Source organism: Oryzias latipes, chromosome 11 (genome assembly GCF_053564925.1).
Source record: "Oryzias latipes strain Hd-rR chromosome 11, Olatipes_Hd-rR_3.1".
Taxonomy (NCBI): Eukaryota; Metazoa; Chordata; class Actinopteri; order Beloniformes; family Adrianichthyidae; genus Oryzias; species Oryzias latipes.
In genome coordinates, this window is record NC_136247.1 from 23,955,095 (window position 1) to 23,982,051 (window position 26,957).

Genomic DNA, 26,957 nt, shown 5'->3' on the forward strand with positions numbered 1-26,957 from the left:
CAAGGGGAGCGCAGGTGTGTCTTGTAGTTCCCTTGAGGCTCGTACGACCACCTCAAGGGGATGTCATGGAAATTGAACGTACCATTGTAGTGCGTGTGGTAAGTGTATTATGAAGTATTCATAGGGCTCATGGAAGTGGCATGCTCTTATGACGCATGAGTGAAGCTGTCGTACGGTGCCTTTATGACGCATTCTAGTCGTTAAGGTGCGAGTCCAGGCCATTGCACACACAAGTGCTGCATGCATGGAGTGTGCACGTGATATACAAGTGTTCACACACTACACTCTGCTGAATTTCCTCTTTCCTAACAGTTACACTGCACTTATCAGATGAACAGCACTAACGGGTGCAGTTCACAGAATTATTCGTTTTTTTACAACCTGTACGTCTCTTCATCTCTCGTACTTCAGCTTAACTTATCCTTACGTGTTGCATGAACAGTTTTACCCCACAGGCTCGCTGAAAGGTATATGACCCTAAAATTTTCTTGGGGCCATCTTTGTTGGTTTGCCCACTTTTCACCCGCGGACAGCCGTATCCACCTGTAAGGGCGGTTGAGACCAACGCCCTTGTAGTGGTGTAGGATATCAGATGTTCCTCATGCGTTCCATCTTTGCTCGTGTTCCCCACTGCGACATAAGATCCCGCTGTTGGATAAAGTCGGTTTTCTGCTGCACTCTGAATGCGATGCATCTCAGTGCAGCGGGGTGCTGGGCTCTGCCAGCTGCCAGTGCAGTAATGAAGACGTGTGCAGTCAATACATGAGGCATTCATTCAGCACAGAAGGACCATGCACGAGAACCTATTGTTGTCCAAAGCAGAGACAGTAACGTGTGCCTGGCACCGAATAAATGACAAGCCTGAAATGTTGAACTTTCTGCCTGTCTGAATAGAAAAACGCATGAATGAGGATTCATTTTCCTGGAAATCCCATGTTTTCTGGTTGGAAGCCATCAACTCCTGCTTTTTTGCTTACCTGAGTAATAAATCTGTAGAATAGAAATATTTTGACGAGGTATCCTGGTGTGGAGAACGTGCAGAAAGCACAATCGTGAAGCAGATGGATTCAGACGTCTGTTTGTGACAGGTAATTTGGGGTAAGACCACCTCCATCCAGCAGATTTCATTCCCTTTTTCTCAGCCGTTTCCAATCACGCCACTTGTCAACATCTCAAACAAGCAATCTCTGTTACGGCGAGATGGATCGTTGGAAAGGTCAATCGGAGACTCGTCTTCCATTCTGCGTGTTTGTCTCTAACCATGTTTTCAAATGTTAACTTGCTCACCTGCTTTATTAGCTGCAGGGAGCTCGAAGTAGAGGGCTTGTTAGCCCAACGCGGCATTGTTCCGTCACAACAGCCCGCTGTTTTGAGGTCATTAGAGTGTGTGTGCAAGTTTTCTCAAAAAGTTCACAAAGTCAGTAAAGATGAAAAAACAAAAGTGAACTCTCTTAAGCAGTTTGAGCTTAAAGTGAAGGGAAAACTGTATTTCTCACTTTGTCTGGGGCTATAAGTTTTGTGTAGCCCCTAAGTTGCTTGAAACCGTTCATTAAGCCTCTGGTGGTAACGCATTTTCTCTTTTTTCCAGGTAAAATCGGTGAAGACGGGCTCCGTGTTCTGGACCATCGGCTGCTGTCTTTCCTATTTCTACATGGTAAGAACAGTTTACGCTCAGAGACGAAGAAACGAGCTTAAGGAGTTTTAAGGTGTTAGAAGCTTTAAGAAGCTTTTCCCGTCTGATTGGTACAAAACCCCATCAAGGCGATCGGACCCGACAGAAAACCAGAAGACATCGTTGGTGAAGTGCTGCTCATTATCTGTACAACAGTCGGTGAGAAGGAAATGCAAAGACGTCGTTTGGAACATTTAGCCGCTCTATTCTGCATATTTATTAGGAACCCTTCTGACAGGAAAAAAAGATGAAAGGGCCGCCTGGGCACGCTGCCTGAACCGCAGATTGTTTGCATTTGTGTTGGGGAGCATGAGCGTCTGCAAAAATCTTCATTCCGGCTAAATCTCTATGGCCGGGTACGAGGCGGATGCCAAGCGGAACAGATTACTGGGATCCAGCTTCATCGATCACACTGCAGAGGGGACGGCAGATTATAGCGGGAAGATTGGATGAAAGATGTTGGAAATCCAAACAGAATGGAGATGGAGATGTGGAGAGGTGTTAAAAACGGAACAGGACATTTTATCGTCATAAAGTCTTCCCATCTCTCCTGTAGGCGGCTGCATTATAAACCTTCACCCTTTTTTTGGTAAAAACAGCTTGATGGCCCCAACAACCCTCTTTGATTTTTTTTTTTTATTCTTTAACTCTGTGTTGCTTGTTCTGGTAGCTTAATCTACCCCAAGCTGCTGCTTTTTTCTGTGGGTTCAATCGGGATACAGTCAAGGCAGCGTTTTCTTTGATGGTATAATTAAATGCGACAGTTTTGTTCAGCTAATTATAAAAAGAAAATTAGCGTAATCATTAAAATAGAGGGCAGAGAAATGTAGCCGAGGATCAGAGCAGCTCCGTGTTCTTTAACGGGCGCCACAGGAACCTTTCTATGGTGGCGTTCCTCTGAACTCACCAGGATGGAGCAGAAGGGATGACGTTAGATTGAAGGGAAATGGAAGCTTAAATCGTTGTCGTGTCAAAAGTTCTGCTTTGACTGGGTGATGGAGATCTGCTTCATTCATTTATTCCACATTAATAACTAATAAGACTACGGCGTCACAAGCTGTTAACTGTGAAAGGGATAAATGTGTGCAGACATGGGACCTCTTAGTTTGTTTGTTTTTTAATCTTACCAAACCTGAAAATGCCAAATAATCTAACTAAATAAACCAGACGTTTAAAAATTCCTGTTGTACGGCCCCCGAAAACCGTGGAGATCCCCCGCCCATATCTGATTTTTTTTTTTTTTAACCTATTTATTTTATTCCCACAAAACAATTACCAAGACAACATGACACTTGTTTTCTTTTTTCAATAAGAAAACTTATTTCTGCACCTTTTAATGAAATAATAAAGCCAGTGGTACATTTCTCCTCTCGTCTCAAAACGATGAGCAAAGAAAGTTTGGCAAACACCACCAAATGATGATTTTCATTATAAATTATAAACTAAATAACCATCTAGCCTCTTTGATTAGTGATTGAAGATCAATCTATGACGTGACATCTTGTGTTGAAAAGCATCTTTCCTTAACTTTATTTCTAAAATGAGGTTTCTTAAAAAAGTACATACGTCTTTCTTTGTATTTTTTTTATTGTAAGGTAAACACTTATAATGCACTTTATTTTAAAATTCTACATTTAACTTTATCTGAAATTTAAATAAAAAGGCGATTTATTTTTGTTTACCCTAAACTTCTATACAATGGATCAGGCATAAAAAAAATCACAGAGATATATGAATAAATATTATGCATTGATACAAAACGACCCTTTAATTTTATATAGGAGAGCAATTACTTTATTATTACTTTATTTTGTTTAAACATGAGATTTCCAGGAAAGATCAACAATACCAAAACCCCAAATTTAAGTTCTGTTACTTTTTAATCGAAATACCATTCATTTCAAATTAAATTTTCCTATTTAGATCTATATTGCAAAATACAAAGATTTTTCACACTTTAATTTAGTTGCATCCAACCACTGTTTCATGTTTTTCCATCTCTGTTTGAAGCATCTTACTTAAATTATCATCCACACAGAAAGAAAGTATTGTCATCCGCAAAGAAGATGCATTTTATTTAGATGCATTGACAATATCATTTATGTAGAGACTGAATTTTAAAGTCAAACAAAATAGAAAATGGACGCACCGTAAACCGATTTTTATCTCTGGGAGCAGACTGGAGTATGTTGGATCCCTTTTTTCGTTGGAGTGAGTGGAGGCTTCTTTACACCCAGCATTTACTTAATGAACTGATCTGGCTCCGGTTACTTCATGAAAGCTTCAATTTAGAAGTCAGCCTCTTGGCTGTTGCACATCTAAGTGTGTCATATTTGTTTTCCCCATTTGATGCACCCTTTGATAAACCAACGAGCTGCGGTTGCTACGATGCATGAAAGACTGTGATGATTTGGTGCATCATTCCACAGATCTGCCTCACAAACCAAGACCAGTGGATCCAAAGGGGTTTAGGCATTTTGAAATCTGCCGATTCATTTGAAAGACATCGACGTGGGGGGTTGGTCAATGCTATAAATGTCAGTGTTTAAACGCTTGAACAGCATGGATATGATTTGGCCTGTTTGCACAGCTGATGCATCTGTGCTCCACCCCTCTGAACTGAACTATAGTTGGTGTCTGAAGCCCCATCCATCAGTATTCTGAACAGACGCAGATTTGGTTCGTTGCTTAAAAAATTCCACTTAGCTGAGCTAAAATTCAGACTGACGGCACGACTCCGGGGAACAGGATGTCAGTCACGAAGCTGTCTGCTAAATGAATTGTCATAAAATGAGCCAACCAGTGTAGCAGAACTATTTCACCGCAGGTTATATGTACACTGCGGTTTTGTGGTAATATCAGCAAAATGAGGAGCAACTTAATTCTGGATTATCCTCACATTACTGCCCTAAGTGATGGGCTCCTCTTCATTATGCAGGGGAACAAACACAGATGATTAAAATTCTGAAAGCATAGGTGAAGATTTTTATTGCAATTTAACTTCTGATTAAGGCTTAAAGTCGTTGCTGCTATGAAAGGTGAATAAAAAGTTTCACACCAAAAAGAGGAAGAGAATTGAGCCAGATTTACTCAATTTACCGATGGATTTTCGTTCCAGGACTCTCCTATGGCCGTGAGGTCTGACCAAAAGAACAGGGTACCGAATACAAGCGACTGAACTGAGCTACCGCCGTAGGGCGGCTGGCTGCTCCCTTAGAGAAAGGGGGAGAAGCTCGGTCACCTGGAGAGAGCTCGAGAGGAGCCAGTTGAGGCATCTAGTGTTTTGGGTATGTCCCACTGGGCCAAGACCCAGGACACGCTGGAGAGACCATCTCTCGACTGGCTTGGGAACACCTCGGGGTCCCCCCCCCAGATGAGCTGGAGGAAGAGGCCGGTGAGAGGAAAATCTGGGCATCTTTGCTTAGACTGCTGTCCCCGCGACTCGGCCCCGGATAAGTGGAAGAAAGACAACTTCAAGTTTTAGAGTACCAGTGGGAACCAATAAAAGCCCAAAAAGCATGTTTTTGTGCACACACCCTCAAACCACATCTGTCACGCATGTTCTTGTTGCAGTTCCTCTATGTTTATCAGATAAGCTCTGTAGACGTTAATACGAGCAAACGGTCATTGTTCAGATCGGTTTCTGCTTCCTGTCGTCTGCTGTTACTCTGCTACTGAAACACAGACTTGCTGTTTGAAGCATAAACACAAAACTGGCTTTTTCCGCCCTCAGCAGGGCTCTCCAGCTCAGCCCCCCCCCCACTGCAGGGCCACATCACTGCTGTAAAAATGCTAAAATGTCATGTTTTGTTCCCAAATATTGTAAAATGTTAAACTGCGAAGATGAAATTGAAGCAAATTGACTCAGTCAAATGGCAGCAAATTCTTTTATACAACAAAAAAACTGGATTTTCATGCAGAAGCAGCACCTAAAACCTGTTGGTTTTTTATGTACTTGATCTGCTAACGTGCCGTTTTATTTCCTTCATAACTTAGCATTTTTTCAGGAGGGCTTTTGAATGCAGCAGAGCAAAAGGTCAAAGCGAATAAAGACGTGCGTTTCATCCGTCTGCTGCGTTTTTGTTTGTTGCGTATCGATCCGATAAACTGAGGTGGTTTTCTGTACACATAGCGGCGAAAGCAGGCCAACGATTGGAAAGGGTTGATTTTTCTTGGCAGCTTGATATGTTTCAGGGACAAAGATTTGTTTGTGGTTCCGAATCTGAAATGTTCTCTTTAGTGTGAAACGTCGAAAACGGGGGTTTGATTTCATGGCTTTCCTGACTCTTATTGACATAGAACAACATACACGGTTACAGGTTCAATTCCATTACTGTTTGTCTGCAACAGATTCCTGGTTAGCCGCTCTTAAGTCAACATTGAAAACGAGTCTTTGGTGTCATTCTACTTTCCATGATGAGCTTTGAGCTTCTCAGACAACAAAAACAAACTGAATCCTGAAGAATACCTGCCCAGCAAGGATCGTATGACATTTTCACTTACTCTACTAATAATACTCTTTATAATCAGTTAGATACAAATTCTGGCTTATCACCCGTCAAAGTTCAACATGTTCTTGTAGCATTTTTTTTCAGAATAGGGGACATGAATAATGGATCAGGAGATGAAATTTGGATGTTTGAAAAAGCTCTGATTTATGACTCAGCTACTGCCACGGGCGGGCTGAAGCCTCGCTTTCTCTGCTACAGTTCTAAAGCCTCCACTTGCAGACAAATAGATCCATGTACGTTTTTATTTTCCACGTCTGCGCTGGAATCTGGCTCTAAACTGTGCGGCTGGAAAGATCTGATATTGCTAGCCTTTTTTTTTTGCTACGCTAATGTTAGCTTGGGCTTGTGAGGCGCTTGTAGCTAGTGGGAGAGAGTGTAATTAAAGGCATGCTGGGAAAGAAGCTAAGCTAACTTCTGCGCCAGCAGTCCCGCCCACAACCCAAAAGCAAATTTGTAATGAGCTCTTGCAGCTCTGATGAAAATATGTCTTAAAAGCGACACAGGTTTTTGATTTTTGCAAAAAACGGCCTAATCACCATTAGCACCCCAGAAAAAAATGGAGTCGGGGTGGGACACGAATAGCTTTTTATCAGACAGCAGTTGCCTAGGAGTTTGTTGGACGAGTTACTGTTACTGTCTGTTTCTTGTCTGTTTGACGGTACATGAGCACTTTAGCAAATGAGTTTGATGCCGTCAATGGAAAATGGTTAACTTCAGGCTCCAAACAGTCTATTCAGTCAACATTTTTTTCATTATACAGACACCGCCATGTGGGAGGAGGTAAGCGGTGGTTGGTCCAAGTCGGGTTAAGTCGATGTTCTTATTACTCACTCCCACCGAAGGCTGAATATGGCTTTTTTTTGTTTGTTTGTTTTTTTTTTTGCAATTTTCAGTTGCTGAATATTTGGTGCATTCCTAGTTTTTATGACAACCGCTCCCACCAGTCAGGGGTGAGCTTGTTGGGAGGCCACATCCCTACCACTTGAAAGCAGGCTACATGAAGACGTTTTGAACCTTGGATGTGGGCACCAGCCAAATACAAAAATGTATCAGAGCCAAAATGGTTCTTCTGACCAATAGATTGACTGAATAACAGCTGTTTATTTCTCTATAGAAGTCTATGGGATCTTAGCTCCTTGGTACTTCCTGTTAAGGCGCCGACTGTGGAGGGTTCTCATATACAGTCCTTTTCATTCGTTCTTATAGATGAGTAGAAAGAATGAAAATGTCTTCAGTGATCGTTAAATGCAGTTTTTAGGAGCGCTCATATTCTCTGCAGTGACACTGATCAGACTTTAGATCTACTTTTAGTGCATCTTTTAGAGTTACTGTCACAGCTCACATTTAACGTTGAGCACGTAAAGTATGATTGTCTTTTTTTATTGATTCTACATTCATCAGCTTTTATTGTTCTGTTGCGAAGAGGCAGTAAAGCGTGTTGACTGGCTGCTCCGGCTGTGGGAGGAGATTTTTGGGGATCATTTCTCACGTTTAACTTTTTTTTGTAATGTTTTTTTTTCTGGCTGACTAATTAATATGAAAGCAATTATTGTCTGCCACTGCACGGTTTGATGCCAGAGATGACATTTGAAGTTTGTTGGTTTTTATTGCAGGTGCATCATTCCCAAACTCAAATATGCACATTTAGTTCTTCCAGAGGTTGAAAATGGATCTTGATTAGCTTAAAACAGCACAAGTTACAGACCAACACAATTTAAAATTGCATTTAAATGTGAGCTTTTTAGCACTAAAGCAAAGGACACGATAATGGATCATTAATATTTTTGAACTTTATTTTTCGTTTTTTTACTTCTTTGACCTGCTAAATTTAGATTTTTACAAAATTATTTTAGTGAATTTGAGACCAGAATAAATTGTATGGAGTCTAACATTAAAACTTGATTTACAATATTAACATATGCATGTCTTCTGCTTGTACCTGTGCTGGAGAGCATGTAGCATTTTTATCTATTGTGTGTCTTACAAAAAAAAAAGTCATGATTAGAGAAATAAAGTTTGTGAAAGTGGTTTTAAATAGACCACTCTATATTACTCTTATAACTTTTCTATATCAACATCAGGGATGTAACAATATTCACTTACTTGGACATTTGCTCCTGAAACATCCACGACTAATATTTGTGATTTCCGACATCGCTGTTTTGCCATCTTCACAAATGTAGTAGAGTATAGTAAATATACACTTTAGGCAATGTAATTATCAATCTAAAAATCTAAAAAGTTGTTTATTTTTTTATTTTTTTACAGATGACAAATAATTACAGAAACAAAGGTCTTGATTCCGATTTTTAAATACTTTATTAAAAGCAACATTACAGTTTTTTATTTATTTTAACAACTCAGATCATCTTTCATATTTTATTTTTACATAAATCCAGATTCATTGTTTTTTTCTTTTTAAACAGAGAAACATTTTTTGGGCTAAAGTTTCTTGATGACAGATGTCTGCATAATTTATAAATGTCCCTTTAACAATGAAGTTTATTTGATTGAATCTTCATTCTCTGTCAAATGTTTGCAGCTGGTTTGTGACTTTGTGATGAAGATTTTCCCTCTAACGTCAAAGTGGATGCTAACAACCGGATGCTAACTTTAGACACGTCCAACTTTTAATGGTGGATAAATAAATCAAGATAAAACGACAGAACCGTCGTAAAAGTGGTACTTTCTAAATGAAATAATAAACATGAATCCACCGTTTCTGCATCTTCATTATCTTCTTGTGTGAAACATTCAAGTCAGTCGCTGCATAAATTTGCAAAGCAGCTTCTGGTAGGTGAGAACAAGGAAAACAGGAAAACTTCTGCTTTTGTTCCCAGAAGAAACTTTCCAAATGTGCCTTGTGGTTTGGTTTTTATTAGCTTTTTAGCGTTGGGTTCCTAATTTTGCAGCCCAAGCAGCTGCCTAAAGTCACGTCACGTGACGGATCGAGATAGACGGATGGACAGAATCTGGTGGTTTTCCAAAATAAAACGTATCAGAAAATAAACAAAAGGGAATTGATCATAGTTTTTTCTGTCTGCGGCCCGGTACCAAGCAGCCCACGGACCGGTGCCGGTCTTAAAAGGCAGTACCCACTGCTCTAAAGGACTTGGTTCTGTTCTGACCTCACCTGTTCTCCTCTGTGAACACTTTACTTTCTGTGAAGTCGTCTCTCTAAATCACTTTAATCCTGTAATCATTTGACATCAACTGGCTTCTGGGCGGCTATTTGCTGCTTTCAACCCTTTTATTTTCTGAAATATCATTTCAGGTTTTAGTGTTACTAATGACTACTAAAGTGTGTCAAATCAAACTCTGACACTTAAGCCGTTTGGAAACCGGTGTGAGTACAGGCCGCTGAGCTGGTTTTGAGTAGAACCCAGATGGATTCTGGTCCTCTGACTCCAAAGAGAGGAAATTATAATAGGAAACTCTAAAATGTGAGAAGGATTGGTTTTAACATGGTTGAAGACTCTGATCCCGTGTTTACCAAAGACCACAATGGAATTTCCATTTCTTTAGAAAATACTGTCATGAAGAAGGTCGTTTTCTGTTTTCTTTCAATCCTTCTTGTTTTAGATGGAACTCTGCTGTTGTACTGAGACACTCTGTGGTTGAATGTTGGACTTGTTTATCTCTCCAACCTTTGTCACCGTCTCCCACCTATTTCTCAGCTACTGCTCTATTCACAGCTGATTCCAGGTTCTGATGCAGGGAACTGTCAGGAATGACGGGATGCTGTCAGTCCATGAACAGACTTTTTTCCTGTTTGACTCTCACCGTTTATGGGATTTAAGTGGGACTGCTCTGACTCTGATTCCTCAACTATATCCTACAACAGTGTGTAAAGAATGTTATTTTGAGCTCTTTCAGTTTACCTGCTGATGTCTTTTCCAGGTGTCAGCATGGGGAGGATACGTCTTCATCATCAACCTCATTCCTCTGCATGTGTTTGTGCTGCTGCTGATGCAACGCTACAGCAGGAGGGTCTACATCGGTAAGCCGCACACACTCCACTCCAACGCTTTGACCTGCTGTTTGAAACACCTGGAATACAGTATCTGAAGTGGAGTCTGGCCTTGTTTGTGGATGCTCCCTGTGGAGCGAGGGCGTGTTTGCAGCGTACGCCGCTCTTTGTGCATTTTCAAACGCAATCGCCCGAGCGTTTGACCCTGAATCAAGCTGCAGTGCTCCGTCGCAATCGTGCTAATTCCTGACGACAAACATCTCATCGTCGGCCTGGCAGACTTCCACGCGTCACTTAACATCGCAGTCCCCTGCTGCCTCAAACCCTCAGCCACCTGGGGGGTCAGGTTGGCCTGTAGGGGAGCTGCAGGTTTTTGGGTTATCCGGGTCCATGGAGAGGAGGGCCGGCGTGTCTTGAGGCACGTTCGGCCACCTCAAGTCATGAAAATGGAGCGGGCCATTGTTGTGTATGTGGTAGGTGTGTAGTAAAGTATTCCTAACCCCAAAGGAGGTTGCACACGCTTATAACCTACAGGTGATGCTGTCGTACGGCGTCTTTACGCCACACGCTCTAGTTGTTGGTAAGATGTGAGTACTGGCTCCTTACTGAACGTATGTGAATGCCGCACATACAGGCTGGTCACAGATCCTTAAAAGGTCTTTCAGTTTTCATTAAACTAAAATAAGTCCTTAAAAAAGAGCTGAGATATTGGTCATCTTTTTTTATTTTTAAACATGACATGACTTTAGTCTAAAAAAACATTTCCAGGGTGCACTGCGTTACAAGGTCGTGAAGTCGCTGTTGAACCTCAAAAATGCTTACATTTAACTTCTGTAAATCAGCTCTAAATGTCCGTAAGACACCTGTAGGACATCCATGCAAGCTGCTATCTAATGTCCTAATAGTCAGTCTTTGCTTGGAGTGCACACTTGCCCCTTCAGATGCACTAACAGCCTCCTAGTACGGTCTGTAGGGTTTGGTTGAGGTAAAAAAAAATATGTAGGACACGTCTGCATCACCTACTTTACTCGTATTTATAGAAATGTTTGCTGCAACCTGTTGCATGAATATTTTCTCTCTATAGGCTCACCAAGCAGTCTGCTTAATATGTCATGCAGATCACCTTCATGCCCCGTCCAGATTTGCCTTTTTGCACCCACCCCCCCTTAGGGCAGTTGGGACTACGGCTTTACCTTTCCGTTTGGTTCTTCGTGTTGTGATTCCTCACCACACATCCGTCGTTGGGTTGGCTCCCCCCGTCAGGGTCGAGATCACACTTCAAGTATTATTATGCACGAATACAAGTGATACTTGAAAAGCTCCGTGGACTCTTCAGAGTAAGAGGGCGTTTGACATATCGTTGCCTTATCTCAAATAGAGCTCTTGAAAATTGAAGTTCTACTTGATGACGCCGACACGAGGCGGAAAGTTTCCCTCCACTCTCGCTCTTTCTCTGGGATATGTGCAGCATATGAATCGTTCGGAGACTTTATACGCCTTTTGATGGCAAACGAGAGAGATGGAAAAATGAATGTATGACCTTATTCTGACAGAAAAGGCATTAGAGCACCTGTTCTGCTCGGCGCCCTCCCTCCTGGCCTCGGATCCCAGCTGCTCTTCGGCGGGAAAAGGAGGATCACACAAATATCGGCTTTAGGAAAGTGCCTCACAGAATTCCCCCACTGTCTTGAGTCAACAGCAGATGTGTGGAGGAGATTGCTGGGGGCGCTCGAAACTACTTCAAAAGCAGGGCACTGTCTTTGGGATGAGTATGAAATCTTAATTAAGCCGCTGTCAGCCGCTCGGGTCCCCGAGCCACTGAGGTGGGAGTCGCCCCACTCTCAACATCTTCGTCACACTCCAGGCCTCCGTGCGCCCAAACTCCCCTTTTCTGTGTATATGACATTAGATGAATGCGCTCGGAGGTACTGCAGTTAAACCACTCCACTTCAAACTATCCAGGTTGACTTCTTTCATTTAGAGAGAAAGCAGGAGACGGATCTGTTTCACTAACTCCTCTCTTCTGTTTCTCCACAGCTTACAGCACTTTCTACATCGTGGGCCTCATACTGTCCATGCAGGTTCCGTTTGTTGGCTTCCAGCCAATCAGGACCAGCGAACACATGGCTGCTGCCGGTAAGCCCCGCCCTCGCCATACTTTTTTTTTTTGTTTGCCTCTGCTTGTAAAATGTTTATAAATGTCAGTCAGAGTGGAGAAAACAAAGCGGCTTCTTCTCCAAAGCTTTAATAATGGACTTATTTACCGTCTGCTGGTTTGAGGAGTTGTCGCAGAAAAAACGAGGGTCATCCGCTCATTTCTGTCTTCTCTTTCTAACGACAATTGCGGCCTCCGTGAGCAGAATAGATCTACGTGCTGCTTGAGCTTCTGGTGGTTCATTTTCAGGAGAAAGTGAAAAACATGAAAAACATACCCAAAGCTGCTTCAGTGACTGTTTATGTTTTTATTTATCATGCCAAGAGTTAATCTCAGTCAATAAACCACTAAAGAAACTGATGCCAGTGTGATGGGGTACTCCAGTAGTTAATTGCCCCGCCCAACATTTAATGAGAAATGATTCGCTCTGTCGCTTCTGCATAGGAAATAATCATCTATATTAAGTTGATGTCCCTGTCAAAGCCTCTTTGGCAGTAAATGCTCGCTTTCTGTGCTTTCTTCCCTCGTTACCATTGACTGAATATGAGAACTGGACTGAGTGACCCCTAAGCCCCTGGGGGTCCAAAAAGGGAGGGGCTCCAAAAAGCCAGAATCCCATCGACTTCTATGGAGAAATAAACCGCTGTTACTCACTCATTCTATTGGTCAGAAGAACCTTACTCTACCTTTTTTTATATTGATATTATTTATGTAGTTCAAGTTATTGAGGTTATAAACACCAAATTACAGAAAAAAAAGAGAATTGCCAAGAAGATGAAAGGTACCAGATTAAGAATGTTTATTCTGACCAATAGAATGACTGAGTTACAGCGGTTTATTTCTCTATAGAAGTCTGTGGGGTTTTGGCTGCTTATGCCACTTCCTGTTAAAACGGCAGGGGGGGGGGGAGTCACTCGGGCCAGTTCTCATATACAGACGGTGGCTTTCCTGGTTTTTGGAGAGGCTCCTTTGATTAGCTAACTAAACTTTCCCTTCACCTTAAAGCGAGGATGAGTGTTCAAAGAATGCTAACGCCCCTCAAACTGGATGACTCAGATGCACATTCTCATAAACAGAAACACCTGCACACATACAGACTTCCAGAGTCGCAGAGATTATGCCCCCACCCCTCACCCCCCACAGAACGGCTGGGCGCACCGATGCAACCATGGGTTTCTTTTTAGGCACAGTTGAAAAATCCAGTCGAACCCTAGAGCCCTGGATCTGTTGTGTCAGTTTGTAGGGGTACCGTCTGCTACGCGTCCACATTTCCAAGTCTGTCTGAAGACTGATTCCTCACAGGCTTCAGGGAATCCTCCAAAATTCCTCCCAGACGAAGAAGCTGTTGCTCCCCCGTCCCACGGAACGCAGGAGTTTGAAATATCATCAGGGCAACAGCTGCTCCGAACATCTGCCGGTAGCTCTGTGGGACACAGTGACGAAACCACAAACCTGTCGGGTCCGCTGAGATGTCGGCCCCTCCGGCAGGAAGGCGGTGGCGTGGATTGACGAGCGTGTCAGCACCACAGCGGCTCTCCAGCAGACAGCAGGGGACTTTAACCTTGGAAGAGATGCTGGATACCCTCTGCAGGCGCCGCTCGCCTCCCGGAGGAGAGGATGGAGATGGCATGGGTGGTGGTGGAGAAAGGCTGCCTCTGTTTTCTCCCCTGTAAATCGTTTTTGACAGACGAGCTAAAGGACGAGTGAGAGAATAGCCATGAAAAAGTGACAGCTGAGAAACGAAGAAAAGACTGACAAGAGGGATGAGACAGCAGAGGGACTAAATTACACCAATCTGTCCCAAGCGTTTGGCGTTGTCATCCTGCGGTGTTTCATATCTCAGGGACGTCCTGGGGGGGAGGATTCCTCTGACCCCGTGGGAGGCAGCCGCCTTCAAACAGTTCTGAAGTTTCTCCAATCTGTGTCTTCACAGGTGTGTTTGCTCTTCTCCAAGCCTATGCCTTCTTGCAGTACCTGAAAGACAGGCTGACCCGCCAGGAGTTCCAGACGCTCTTCTTCCTCGGCGTCTCTCTTGCAGCCTGCGTCGTCTTCCTCACAGTGATTTATCTCACATACACAGGTTTGTAGTTTAAGAAACGTTTAGTTAATGCAGTTCTTTGTTAAAAAAAACCCATCCTGATCAATCAATCACTTTATGTATAGACTAAAGTTTCTTGACATGCAAAACACATGTAAACAAGTTAAAAGATAAACCTCAGATGGTGGGAAACACTTTGGATGAAAGCAACACTTTTAGGTGAAGCTGTTCTCTTTGCAAGATGAGAAAGTCTCGAGCTCCACAGTTTGATGTTTTGTGGCCTCGGTGCAGGACTGAAGGTGTTAAAGCAGTTTCACTCAGTTTATGGGTTTTTTTTCCCTAACAAATATTTACATTTATCGTGGCAACATCTTCAAACGTTCGGGGGGAGGGAAGCCTTTACTCAAAAGTGTGTTTTTAACGAAGCTCCGACTCTCAGGAGGCATCCAGTTTTTTGTTTCCTCATTTGGCTTCAAAGGTGTAAAGAACCAACAAGGCCTCAGATTCCCTCCCTTTTACCTGTACCTGACAGAGCCCCCCCCCACCCCCACCCCCATGGAAACTGTACAAGTGAGCTCATTTTCAGCTAAAGCAGTTTCAGTTACTTTTCTAAACAAGTTCATTAAAAATCATCAATAAAGGATCAAATCTCTGACATGAACGTTCAATCCCGTTTTCCTGATTTCACCTGGTTTCCTTTTAGGTGCCTCCCTTAACCCTTAAGGTCAGTGTTTGCAGTGGAAGTTCATTCCTCAAGCGTCTCCTTTTCTCCAAACCTGATCGTTTTAGCTACGATTCATATCCAGACGTCTAATCAGGAAAACTCCCAGGGGCTGTATTTTATTTATTTATTTTTTTTCCAGGCGTGTTGTTTTTCTGAGGCCTTTTCTCATTTCTGCTGCTGTGCAGCTCAGATATTGTTTATGCAAAGCTGCACCGTTTGCTAGTTTTTCCATAAAAGCAACTGCATTTCATCCATACAGAGGCCTTTCTGAGGTAACGTACAGAACATGAGGCTTTAAAAAGGGCTTTTAACGGATGGTGGGGGAACAGTTGTGGTGATGATGCCCTCCTCTTCTGTCTGCAGGGTACATCGCTCCGTGGAGTGGCCGTTTCTATTCTCTCTGGGACACCGGGTAAGCTCTGCTGACCTTCACGCTCTTGTTCTGCAGCCTCCCAGAGGACCAAAACCTCCACACACAAACCCTGCGTTCTCCTAATGCCTTCTGCATGGTGTATGATGTTACCTGCCTCCCCCAACCCAGTCCAGCTTTGCTGATCTAAGCAAAAGGGAGAGCTCATTTCCCACAAAGTCTCTTTAGACACCCAGTTATAGCACAGAGCGAGTTTGCATGCGTGTTCTTCCACTGTAAAATGTTTAGTCCGGACGCTCAGTTGTGGCAGCGTTCCCCAACAGCAGGATGTTAATTGCAGCCTCCTTCCTGCACAGCTATGCAAAGATCCACATCCCCATCATCGCTTCCGTCTCGGAGCACCAGCCGACCACGTGGGTCTCCTTCTTCTTTGACCTCCACATCCTGGTCTGCACTTTCCCAGCAGGCCTCTGGTTCTGCATCAAGAACATCAACGACGAGCGCGTGTTCGGTAGGAACCCTCTCACACCTATAATCCATCAATGGAAAAAAAAAACACAGAAAACCACAAATAGTGATGATCCAGGTTTCAGGTTGCTGTCTGTTTGCTTCATGAGACATTCCCACTCCAAGAAATGTTTCATTTCAGCTGAAATGATCAGATTTTATGTCTTAAACGGCAGAAAGGTACAAGCAAACATTCAAATTGTAGTTTAAGCCCAAATCACAGCTGTGACATTATTTTAAGATGCAATCATTCAATATTTCATAAAGTGGGCATGTTTCAGAGATTTCTTTAACCAAAGAAATGTTTTATTTAGATGTAAAAAGGAAAGTGATTGTCTGCTGCTTTTGTTTTTAAAGTTTTAAAAGGTTTCCTGCTAACTTTGATTGGACTTTTGCATGTCTGCTGCTTATAAATGCACTGAGGGACAGCTGTTCAGTCTCTGGGCTGCAGTGGTTTATTTCATATTTGATAAGAGTTTATTGTTCAAGGTTTTAATTTCATCATACGTCAGAAATTGACTGTTCCTGCTAAAACACACTTTACATAGGTACATAACACAAATCTTTTGTAATTTTTTTGCATTTTTGAAGGAATGATGGTTTGATTTAAATGTTTAAAGTCTCATTGGGATCATCTTTTGATGTCTTTAAAGCGTTCCCAGTTTTAGTTATGGTGCTGTCGATTTAAAGTTTTTTATTTATGCTCATTTTCATGTTAAACAAATTATATTCTTTAACAGCAGAACCTTTGGTGGATGGTTGCTGATTTTATCTTTGTTATCTTATTCATTGGTTTTCAAAGCGGCTTTGGAAATGCACCATTTGACCCAGAAAGCTAAATGTTATCCGTTTATCTCTGGATACATTTTTCTTCCTAAAATCAAAATGAATTCAACAACAAAATCAAAATGTAAACATAGTTGAAAAGACACGTATATAACACAATTGTAAAAAGGTAACGACAGCATGTGAATATAAAAAAACAGTAGGAATTGATATTTAATTTATTTGAATTTATTCTCGTCACGGCAGCTCAAAAGGAAGCTAACAATACCTACAACAAATAACCAACTAAACATACAAACAAATACCGGTAAATAGATCAATCATTTTGGAGCCCATGGCACTCAGAAGTTGTGCTTTGAATTTGTTGTTTTGCTTAGAAATATTGAAATTTACTTGAAAATTAAAATAAATGATCCAATTCATGAAGCAAAAAATTCTATTTGTTTATGGTAATCTTATTAACTAAAAGATTATCTTTGATTTATGAAACAGAATTGGTTCGGGAAAGAAATCTGAATGGACATTTCAGGGCAAATCCAGTTTGAACTGGAAAAGCGAGTTTTGCAGTTTAGTGGAGAAACCTCAAAGGTCAAAGCTAACGTCTGCGCTCAGAGGAAGAGATGAAGGACACTTGGAGCTTCAAACACAGGCTTTGCATTCAGATTTTAACGAGCTTGTTAAAGATATCGATTAGCGCTGCACCTGTGGAGCCGAGTCGGCACTTTCCAAGGTCGAGCAGCAAACCAGCGTCCTGCCTGAGGTTCTGTACGCCGTCCTCAGTCATCCTCAGCTGACCTTTTCCTTTGTTCCTAACCGCCTCCCCCGGCCTGACCTCCCCTCCCGCCCCCTCTGCCCTCCAGTGGCGCTGTACGCCATCAGCGCCGTCTACTTCGCCGGTGTGATGGTGCGGCTGATGCTGACGCTGACCCCGGTGGTGTGCATGCTGTCGGCAGTGGCTTTCTCCAGCGTGTTCGAGCACTACATGGGAGACGACACCAAAAGGGAGAAGCCCCCCGCTGAAGACAGCAGCGACGAGGACGACAAGAGGAATTCTGGGAATCTCTATGATAAGGCAAGGCTGCTGGAAAAACACACCACTTCCTCTGATCTCTGCAGGACATCGGTCCATGAAAGTTGTACTTTAGTTTGCAGAGGCAGACGTTTCTTAAATCCTTTTCAGATCGGTTGGACTTTTGTGCAAATTCAAGGAAAGGATGTTCAAATCTGAATTTATCCTTTTAAAACCTGGACAGTTTTGATAATTTCCTCTTTTTTTTTAAGCTCATTTTCTTTCTTTTTCTCAAATAATTTCTGCAGATCTTGTTTGGATTTTTCTTTTAGATTTAGGTTTTTAGTATTGAATAGTAATTTATGGATCCCACAAACAGGAAATTACCTGCTTATCCAAGCTCTATAAAAACAGCAGTAAGATAAGAAATAACACTCAAATATGCTTAAAATATTAATTAAAAAAACTATACTTCTTATTTACTGGTATTATTGTCATTATTAAATTATTACTCTTATAATTTTAATCCAAAACTTTCAATTCTTCACACATTTTTTTCAACGTTTGGACACTCAAACGTGGTTAAAAACAAAGATGAACTCTGTGGGTCTTTGTTTTCTGCAGCTTTTATGCTTTAAGCTTTTTCTCTTCACTGTTCCTTTCGAAGTTTTGTCATTTTCTAAATGAAATCCTGCACCAGTTAGAATTTCTTTATTATGTAGTTCTCCTGATCCTTTAAAAAGCGGTCATCAGTTCTGGTCGTGGTGTGAAGCGTCTGCAGCCACTTGAACCCGTCCGTTCTGGTTCTGTGGTTAAAGAAAAACCAAATGTTTTTAACTGTAAGAAGTAACATAGTTTTCAGATTCAACCGCACAGGAAGTGAAACTAAACAGTCGCAGAAGTCGAACCTTTTTCCACTCATTAACAAACGGTTGAAGCGCTCTATGCATCCCTCCTGACTACAGTACCCATGATGCTCCACCAACCCATGAAGCGGTGCGGCTTCGTAGTCGCACTAAAACAGAGTTTTGAGCGTCTTTTACCAGAGAAAAGGAACAGGAGGTCAGTAAACACAACCAGAATTCATACTTAAGCCAGATTTTTCTGTTTTAGTCAAAAAGTGTGACTAATGGTCAAAACAATCCAGCAAAATTCACTTAATTAGCTCTGATGGAATTTTTAATGAACTAGATGTACACATTTCTGGCTGAGAAAGCAGCACAAAATGTAAAATATCTGTTTTTTTAAGTGACATCGCACTGCCAATATATTTGCATGGAGATGTCTTATTTTGAAAGAAAGTCATGTGAACCTAAACTGTTTCATACTTGGAAAAAAAAAGCTAATTTTAATATGGCTAATAAAACAATAGTTTGTTAATATTTAACATAATAGCAGCAAAAATATAAACACAAATCCGACTTCAGTGAGGAAGTCACTTTTTGAGGCTTGAATGAGAAATGGACCTGAAAGTGTTCCAGACTCCTGCTTTGAACTGGCGATCATTTCTTTCTCACTCGGCCTCATTTAAATCATATTTGTATTGTTTTCATGATCGAGTCGTCATTCTTCTGTCTCGATAGACGAAGCAGAATCTGTTGACGTATGTACGCCTCTTCAAAAACACGGCGGTTGGCCCTGAAAGCTGCTCACCGAGGTTCATTCCAAGCAGGACGTCATGTGACCCCCCCAGAGTGGGGGGGGGGGGGAAGCTGACCCCGGGACTTTGGACGTTAAACCTCATTATTCATTTCAATTCATGGTTATTTCTATAGTTCAAAATCACAACAACAGTCGTCTCAATGGGCTTTGTGGCGGTAATTGTAGAGTAAAGATAAAATCAAAAGAATCATGGACAGATTTCAATAGACTAAACCAAACTGGGCATCACTTCCTTCGCGGTAAGAAAAAAACTCCTTTAAAAAAAACTGATTCTGGGGGGAAAAAAAGCAGTTATTAATGTGTCTGTGGAAAAAACATTCGATCCTGCATAACTTTGTCATGTTTCATTATAGTTTTGCTTTATTTCAGCTTTAAATCTCACTTTTCATAATTAAAATCCAAAATTAATTGAGTCCTTTTTGGACTTTGAACTTTTTAAATGAATGTAAAAATAGAAACATTAAAGTAGTTTTTAGCTACAGAGGTTCGCTGATCGTTTTTATGAGCTTATATTGAAGAAAAGGCCTAAGAAATAAAGATTTGATTCAACGTAAACACCAGGTCTGCATCATCAGCAGGTCTGCCAATCAGGCTTTTTTTCCAGCTCTACCTGCTGGTTACCTGGATCAGGTGTAGATGATCAGAAACTCCTCCTGAGCGAGCAGGACAGGAGGATCAGGGTTGGGCGGATTTGGAGAACGTTCCTGCTTATTTCTGGATAAAATGTTTATTTATTAATTTTGTCCATTAGATAAATTGCAAACATGCAGAGCTTGACGCCGTCGACAGCTCACCTGCATGTGTCGCAGCTCCGGTGGCGGCGTGTCGTTTGCCGCTTTCCCTCCTCACTCAAAACACTTTTTCTGAAGTGAGATTCAACAGTGACTCAGCTGCAACAGTTTTTGGCGAGTTTTGGAGGCTGTGATCGCAGAAACGCCGTCTTATGGGAGGCTCGGCGCGCTGCCATCCCATCTGTCCGGGAAACTCTGCTGCTTTCCTGGAGGTGATCTGTTCAGAAGACGCTCGTCTCTCCATAAGGACCCACGTTTAACTGAATAAAATGAGCGCTTGTGCAGAAAACTCTTGTATATAAACACATTTTTATGAGGGAGGATCTCTCGGTTATGTTTTATCTGCATCTTTGATGAGATCTCAGAGGTTTTTAGTCGATCCTTTGAGCAAAGAGGCTGCAGACTTGCCCAATCAAGCATCACAGCCTTTTTAAAGTCACTAAATATCTGGAGGTGTATTTTCCTGACCTACTTCTTGCGTTGGTTGAATAGCGTTTGATCAGAGATAAAGCCACAGATGTTATCAGATCTGACTCTCCACACATCAGGAGGAGAAGCTGCTGGTGTCGTGCAAACGTCCCAACCGCCAGAGCTCAACCTGCTGCTGCTGCTGTGATCATCTCAACCCATCTCTCCGATGCATCTTTTCACGCTTTAAGCAGAAACTGGAGATGAAGAACTCGGCCGTCTCAATCATTCGTCTTCCAGTAACGGCGTTTGTCTCCCCCTGCAGGCCGGCAAGGTGCGCAAACACGTGTCGGAGCAGGAGAAAGCCGAGGAGGGCCTGGGCCCGAACATCAAGTCCATCGTCACCATGCTCATGCTGATGCTGCTGATGATGTTCGCCGTCCACTGCACCTGGGTCACCAGCAACGCCTACTCCAGCCCCAGCGTGGTGCTGGCGTCCTACAACCACGACGGGTGAGGATTATCCTCATCTTCCGTCTGGGCGCGGGGCGGCGGGTTGATGCGAGCACATGTTTATTTCATGAGGAGGAGGAGAAAATAAAGAGATAAACATCATTTCCAGGCTACAGGAAACGGCTGCAGACCATCTCCGGGTTTGCATTAAGATATTTTATTCATTCACAATCCAGGATAAGGCAGTGCAGAAGATGGGGAAGTGTTAGCAGCACATGAATATTTTGTATCCGTCTGGATGAACTCTGATCACTTTTCTTCAAGAGCCGCTTATTGTACCTGAAACTCTCCAACCTTTTGTTCTTTTTTAGGAGCAGGAACATCCTCGACGACTTCAGGGAGGCCTATTACTGGCTGAGGCAGAACACGGACGAGCACGCCCGCGTCATGTCATGGTGGGACTACGGCTACCAGATAGCCGGGATGGCCAACCGGACCACCCTGGTGGACAATAACACGTGGAACAACAGTCACATAGCGCTGGTACCAGTTCTAGGTTTTTCTGTTTTAAAAACGAAAACAGGGACAGAGAAGTGCATTTTCATTTGTTGTTGGATGTTTTCTATGTTTTAGGCTCGACATCAACACACTGTAATCTGAAAGAGAGAGCATTTTTTGACTTCTCCCGATCCAGAATATGGGTTTGTTTCAGTAGGAACGGGTACCGAAAATCTGACTGCTGTGTTCAGGTGGGAAAGGCCATGTCGTCCAATGAGAGCGCGGCGTACAGAATCATGCAGTCACTGGACGTGGACTACGTGCTGATCATCTTCGGGGGCGTCATCGGTTACTCCGGAGACGACATAAACAAATTCCTGTGGATGGTGAGGATAGCGGAGGGCGAGCATCCCAAAGAAATCCGGGTGAGTGCGGCTGCAGGAGCGGCTCTGTGGTACAGCGGAACACCAGGAGCGGCTCGGCATTGACCGACGCGTTCCTGCTTTCATATTAATTTATGAAAATAACGTTATAATTTCATAAGTATAGAATTTACTAGATCAAAGTCATGCACTTACAGGCAAAATTCTGTTTACTAAGAAAAATATTAACCAAAAAAATCATTTAATTATTGTATATTTGATTACTAGAGGTATAGAGCCTTTTGTAAGTGGTTACTTCCGCATTAATCATAATTTTACGAATTTATTCTCATCAACTCACAATTCTTTCCTTATTTTATGATTATTCCGATACATTTACGACCTTACTCCCATTAAAGTATTGATTTTCTTTTTATCAAAGCCCAAATTCTCCGTTGTAATCAATCCTTTTCCTTCAGGATTGTTTTCCACCTAAACATCTGTATTTACTGCGGTTCTGCTGCAGATGGGTCGGCTGTAAATGGGCTCTCTGCTGTTTTTTTCTCCTGACGCCTCTGCTGCATCTCTGACCGGGCTTTTCTCCTGCAGGAGAGCGATTACTTCACTCCCCAGGGAGAGTTCAGGGTGGACAAGGCCGGGTCACCGACTCTGCTCAACTGCCTCATGTACAAGATGTCCTACTATCGATTTGGAGAAATGCAGGTGAGAGGAAAATGCTTTTGCCGCAGTGAAAGCAGGAATAAAGCGCAGATGCTCCCAGAGCAGAGCTTGCTGGCGGTCTGGGCAGACGGGGATTTGAAGGTGTCTCTTTGGGGATTTGGCGCTGGATGAGGGTTTTTTGAGCGAGGTGCGGCTTCGTGCTGCAGGTAGCAGGCGACTGACATGGGCTGCCAGGTGTTCACAGCTGTTCTGAGAGAATCAAAGCAGAGACGGCGAAAGATGAGTGCAGATTACACGGCTGTGTGTGGATTATTCATTCGGGTCAGCGGGGAGGAGATCCCAGGGAGGAGCTGAGATAAGGAGGACATGAGAACCGAGACGATGTGAGCAGATAAAAAAAGTCACAGCGTGAGGGAAGATTTGACACTTTGGAGAACTAACGTTTCTTTTTGACGGGAGGCGAAAGACGGTGGATAGAAGTCCGAACAAACCGGATTGTGAAGGAAATTCTTGAAACTGTGGAGTGTGGAGAGTTCCCACAGGGAGAGGATGCTAAAGGTCTGCAGGTTCAGCCAGTTTTCCAAAGGATTAGAATAACTAGTTTACTTTAATGAGACTAAACTGAAGATCTTCTCTTGCTCCCTTTGAATTTGTAGAAGCAATAACTTCTGCAACAAAAAGAGAACTGGTCGTAGCCAGGCTGCATAACACAGAGCTGTACGTTGAAATCAATCAAAATGAAAACCAAGAAAGTTAGCTGCTCTTCAAAGTTTGGTCCTGTGGCCGCTTTAATTAATTCTGTAAAATTTTGGAAGCTTCCAGTCGGTTGAAAATAATTTTGTTTGCTGTTTTGACAAAATCTGAATAAGTTAGGATTAAATATAAATAAACATGTGGAAATGGAACGATCCACACTAATAAGACAATTATGATTATGGTGGTGAGGAAGGTCAAAGAGTCAGAAACAATTGATTGAGCTGGAAGAAACCTAAATTGTAAAACATCTAAATCAATCTCAGCTTTTTCTTGACGTGTTTTGAAATTGGTCACTTCTTGTCCTGTTCCTTCATGATGTGTTGAGATGTGAGGAAACCCAAACAAAAGAGTAAACTTAAAACAACTAAAGCCATTTTATCTCCTGGTCTTTCTTCATGCTGTAAATCCTCCGTCTTTGTACTGAAGACCACTTCCTGCCGGACGTTCAAACCGTCTGTGTTGTCATGAAATCATGGTGGATCTGCCCCCTCAGGACCTTCACTGGGACTCAGATTTTCTCCTCTTCCTCTCCTAAAGCTGGACTTCAGGACGCCCCCCGGCTTCGACCGGACGCGCAACGCCGAGATCGGCAACAAGGACATCAAGTTCAAGCACCTGGAGGAGGCCTTCACCTCGGAGCACTGGCTGGTTCGCATTTACAAGGTGAAGGATCTGGACAACCGGGAGCCGCTGGACCGCAAGCTCCGCAGCGTAACGCCCCGGCAGAAGTACACCTCCAAAAAGGTAACGGAGATTTCAAGTTTCAGTTCTTCGTTTGGGAAGTAACCGGATGTGGGAGGAGTCTCCCTAAAAGCTTAACACTCCAACCGCATTTATTTTGTTACAAATGTTCAATCAAGAACAAACCCGTTTAGTCCGGAGATTCTTTTTTTATTCTACTCTTTAATCCGTCTCTTTTTGGATCTTCTTGTATGTGAAATACAGTTTAAAATAAAAACGCACAAAGGTGGGGGCCACGTTTCCTCGTGGATGCTGGACTCTGTGCTCTAATTTATGATTTATGACATTTATGATAGAAAACCTTCAGAAATTACAGCTCATGAATTAAATAGAATAAACTGAGATTAAAATGGACACAAATACAGATTACTGCACTGCAAAGTACATTTTTCTCTGATTATTGTGAAAAAACGACCACACAAAACCCAAACAATCAGATTATTTCTGTTACGTTTTTTCATTTCAGTGAAAAAAATATATATATTTTAAAAATACTGTGATCTGTTATTTTATTAGATGAATAGTTATCCATATATGAATAAATGGGCTGTTTTTGAAAGTATTTTCCCCCCAAAATGAATGGGAATGAATGAACCTTTCACTATGTGGGTGTGTTTTTGAGTTTGAGGGGGGGGGGGGGGTTGGTCAAAGGTCCAGTAAGGAAGGAGAATGGAGAAAGTCCATATTCAATAAAAGTAACGGCCGCTCGTCATAACAGTCGACGTACAGACCTAGAGCTGAACTGTGGCGTTGGAGTCGCCGTCGTTCCCGTTCCGTGTCTGACTTCCCTCCGTTTCTCTGAGCAGACCGCCAAGAGGAAGCGAGGGCAGATCAGGAACAAGCTGGTCCTGAAGAAGGGCAAGAGAGCCCCCAAAACCCACCAGTGATGCACTCGGACGGACGACCAGGAACCTCCAACGAGCGACGAAGAACTCCACGTTGAGCGTCTCTCGTTCGAGCGCCAACGCGTGTTGAGGAAGCGTGGGATCTGGCTCGCTCCAGAATTGTCCGTTTTATCCTGAAGACGTCTGTCTGGCTTTTTTTTCCCCCCCTTTCTTTTCTTTTGTTTTTGTTTTTTAACTTGAATGTGAGGCATAGGGCTGCTCTGCGTGGTTCAGCGTTGATTTACATTTTTGTGGTTTATTAATTATCAGACCAGGGGTCGGGTGAAGGTGGTACGAGCGACGAAGAGGAGGAGGAGGAGGATTTGCACCAAAGAGCCATCGACCTCGCTCCACGGCACATGTGAGCTGAAGGGGGGGTGGGGGGGCTTCGTTCCAGAGACCGGTGTGGGTGGGTGGGGGGTGTCCGTCTGTCATTTTAGCTCTTTTTCTCATCGTTTCCTGGTGTTTGCCCGCCATTCTGATCCGTTTTTGTGGGCAAAGCATGTGAGAAAGAAATTGGCCTATTTTGTAAATATGTTCTATAAAGAAAATCTAACATGATGGTAATATATTGGATCTTTGTGGTGACTTTTAAATATGCAGCTCTTGATTTTTTTTTTTTTTAATCTTTTTATTTGAATGACGGTAAATAGATCAGTGAATGCAATAATTCAGCACAGAGGAAGGTTTTTTTGGATTTTGTTGACAGAATGCATCTGAATGTGAATTTTTACACCCCTCCTTTTTTTAATTATTATTTTTGGGACAGATTTTGCATAGATTGTATATTTCTGCTGCTACGGTTTTAAGACGGAAACATCAACTGTGTGTAAATAATTAGTCCTCCCTTCCTGCAGGGGGAGCTCTCTAACGCTTAGTGCCTCATCTCTGGTCATGATCACCTAAACCTAACTTGTGACTGTTTACATCCCAAGCTTTTCTTTTGATCGGCAGTCCTTTCTTTCGCCCCTTTGGAGGCTTCCGATTTGTGGAGGGGAAATGAGATTTTAACGGCAGGAAGTAGGAAGTGGAGCAGGAGGAGCCCCGCCCCCCCACCCAGCCACGGAGGAGCCCCTGACCTCCCAGCGACCTCCTGTCACAGCTCAAACGTCAATCAAACTTTATTTTAAGTCACAACTGAACTGAAGTTTAACACAGTTAAATATTTCTTTTATCAAGATTATTTTTTTCAAATTGAGACAAAATTAAGCAAAATTCTGTAAAATTGCTGGAAAAACCTCAGAAATGTAATTTTTTTTTTTTCATGTAAATGACATAAAAACACCTTAAAATCCATTAACGAGTTTTCTGCTGTATAAAAAGCCAACTAAACCGGAATATTATTTAGAAATGTAAAGTTTTTTTTAAAGTCGTCTTGAAGCTTCGTTTCCAAAATTTAGACCCCAACTTGTTGCACTAACAGTCAAACTAACAGGATGTTTGTCGATAAAATCCCTTTAGGAGGGGTTTTTATGACGTTCTTACTCTATTCCGGTTCCTTTGACAGGTGGAAGTGGTTGACGTGGGCGGAGCTAAAGGCCTCCGTGTGTTGCGTTGGGGTGCGGCTCTGCCTGAAAACTTTGAAGGGGGGCGGGTTCAGTGTCAGGTGTTCAGGTTTTAGCAGCCGTTCTATCATCACCCTCCAGCATTTCTTTGGTATCATTGAAGCTCTGACCGGTTTCTGTTTTTTTTTTTCTCCCGCCACGCCTCAGTGTTTGTTTGTTTTGAGCGCCTGTTCATCTCTGGAGGACGGCGTTCAGACGAAGCCTTAAATGTGATGTATAGTTTTGTTGGCCTCTGAAGTTTATCCATCCTTTACTTTGAAATCGCCGCCTCATGTGCTGAGCTCGAGTCTGTCCGGGTTTTTGTTGGATGTAGCCCCCACCGCACCCCCTTGTGCTAACCCCTCCATGTTTACATTCTGTTTGGCCATCTTTAAATATAAACTTTGACAAAAAGCCTGTCTGATGTCCTTATTG

General features: G+C 42.6%; 1 protein-coding gene across 1 annotated transcript in view; it reads left to right on the forward strand.

Annotated features, from left to right (window-relative positions):
• Nucleotides 1-26,936, forward strand: part of LOC101170442 (dolichyl-diphosphooligosaccharide--protein glycosyltransferase subunit STT3B) — an 80,061-nt gene extending 53,125 nt beyond the window's left edge. The window contains exons 4-16 of the mRNA XM_023959614.2: nt 1,589-1,654; nt 10,084-10,183; nt 12,191-12,289; nt 14,242-14,388; nt 15,434-15,482; nt 15,797-15,951; nt 17,594-17,805; nt 20,929-21,116; nt 21,428-21,599; nt 21,806-21,979; nt 22,526-22,639; nt 23,891-24,097; nt 24,901-26,936. Coding sequence (XP_023815382.1) covers nt 1,589-1,654; nt 10,084-10,183; nt 12,191-12,289; nt 14,242-14,388; nt 15,434-15,482; nt 15,797-15,951; nt 17,594-17,805; nt 20,929-21,116; nt 21,428-21,599; nt 21,806-21,979; nt 22,526-22,639; nt 23,891-24,097; nt 24,901-24,981 — 1,764 coding nt within the window. The 3' untranslated portion in view covers nt 24,982-26,936. The remainder of the gene's footprint in view (nt 1-1,588; nt 1,655-10,083; nt 10,184-12,190; nt 12,290-14,241; nt 14,389-15,433; nt 15,483-15,796; nt 15,952-17,593; nt 17,806-20,928; nt 21,117-21,427; nt 21,600-21,805; nt 21,980-22,525; nt 22,640-23,890; nt 24,098-24,900) is intronic.
• The last annotated feature ends 21 nt before the right edge of the window (nt 26,937-26,957 follow it).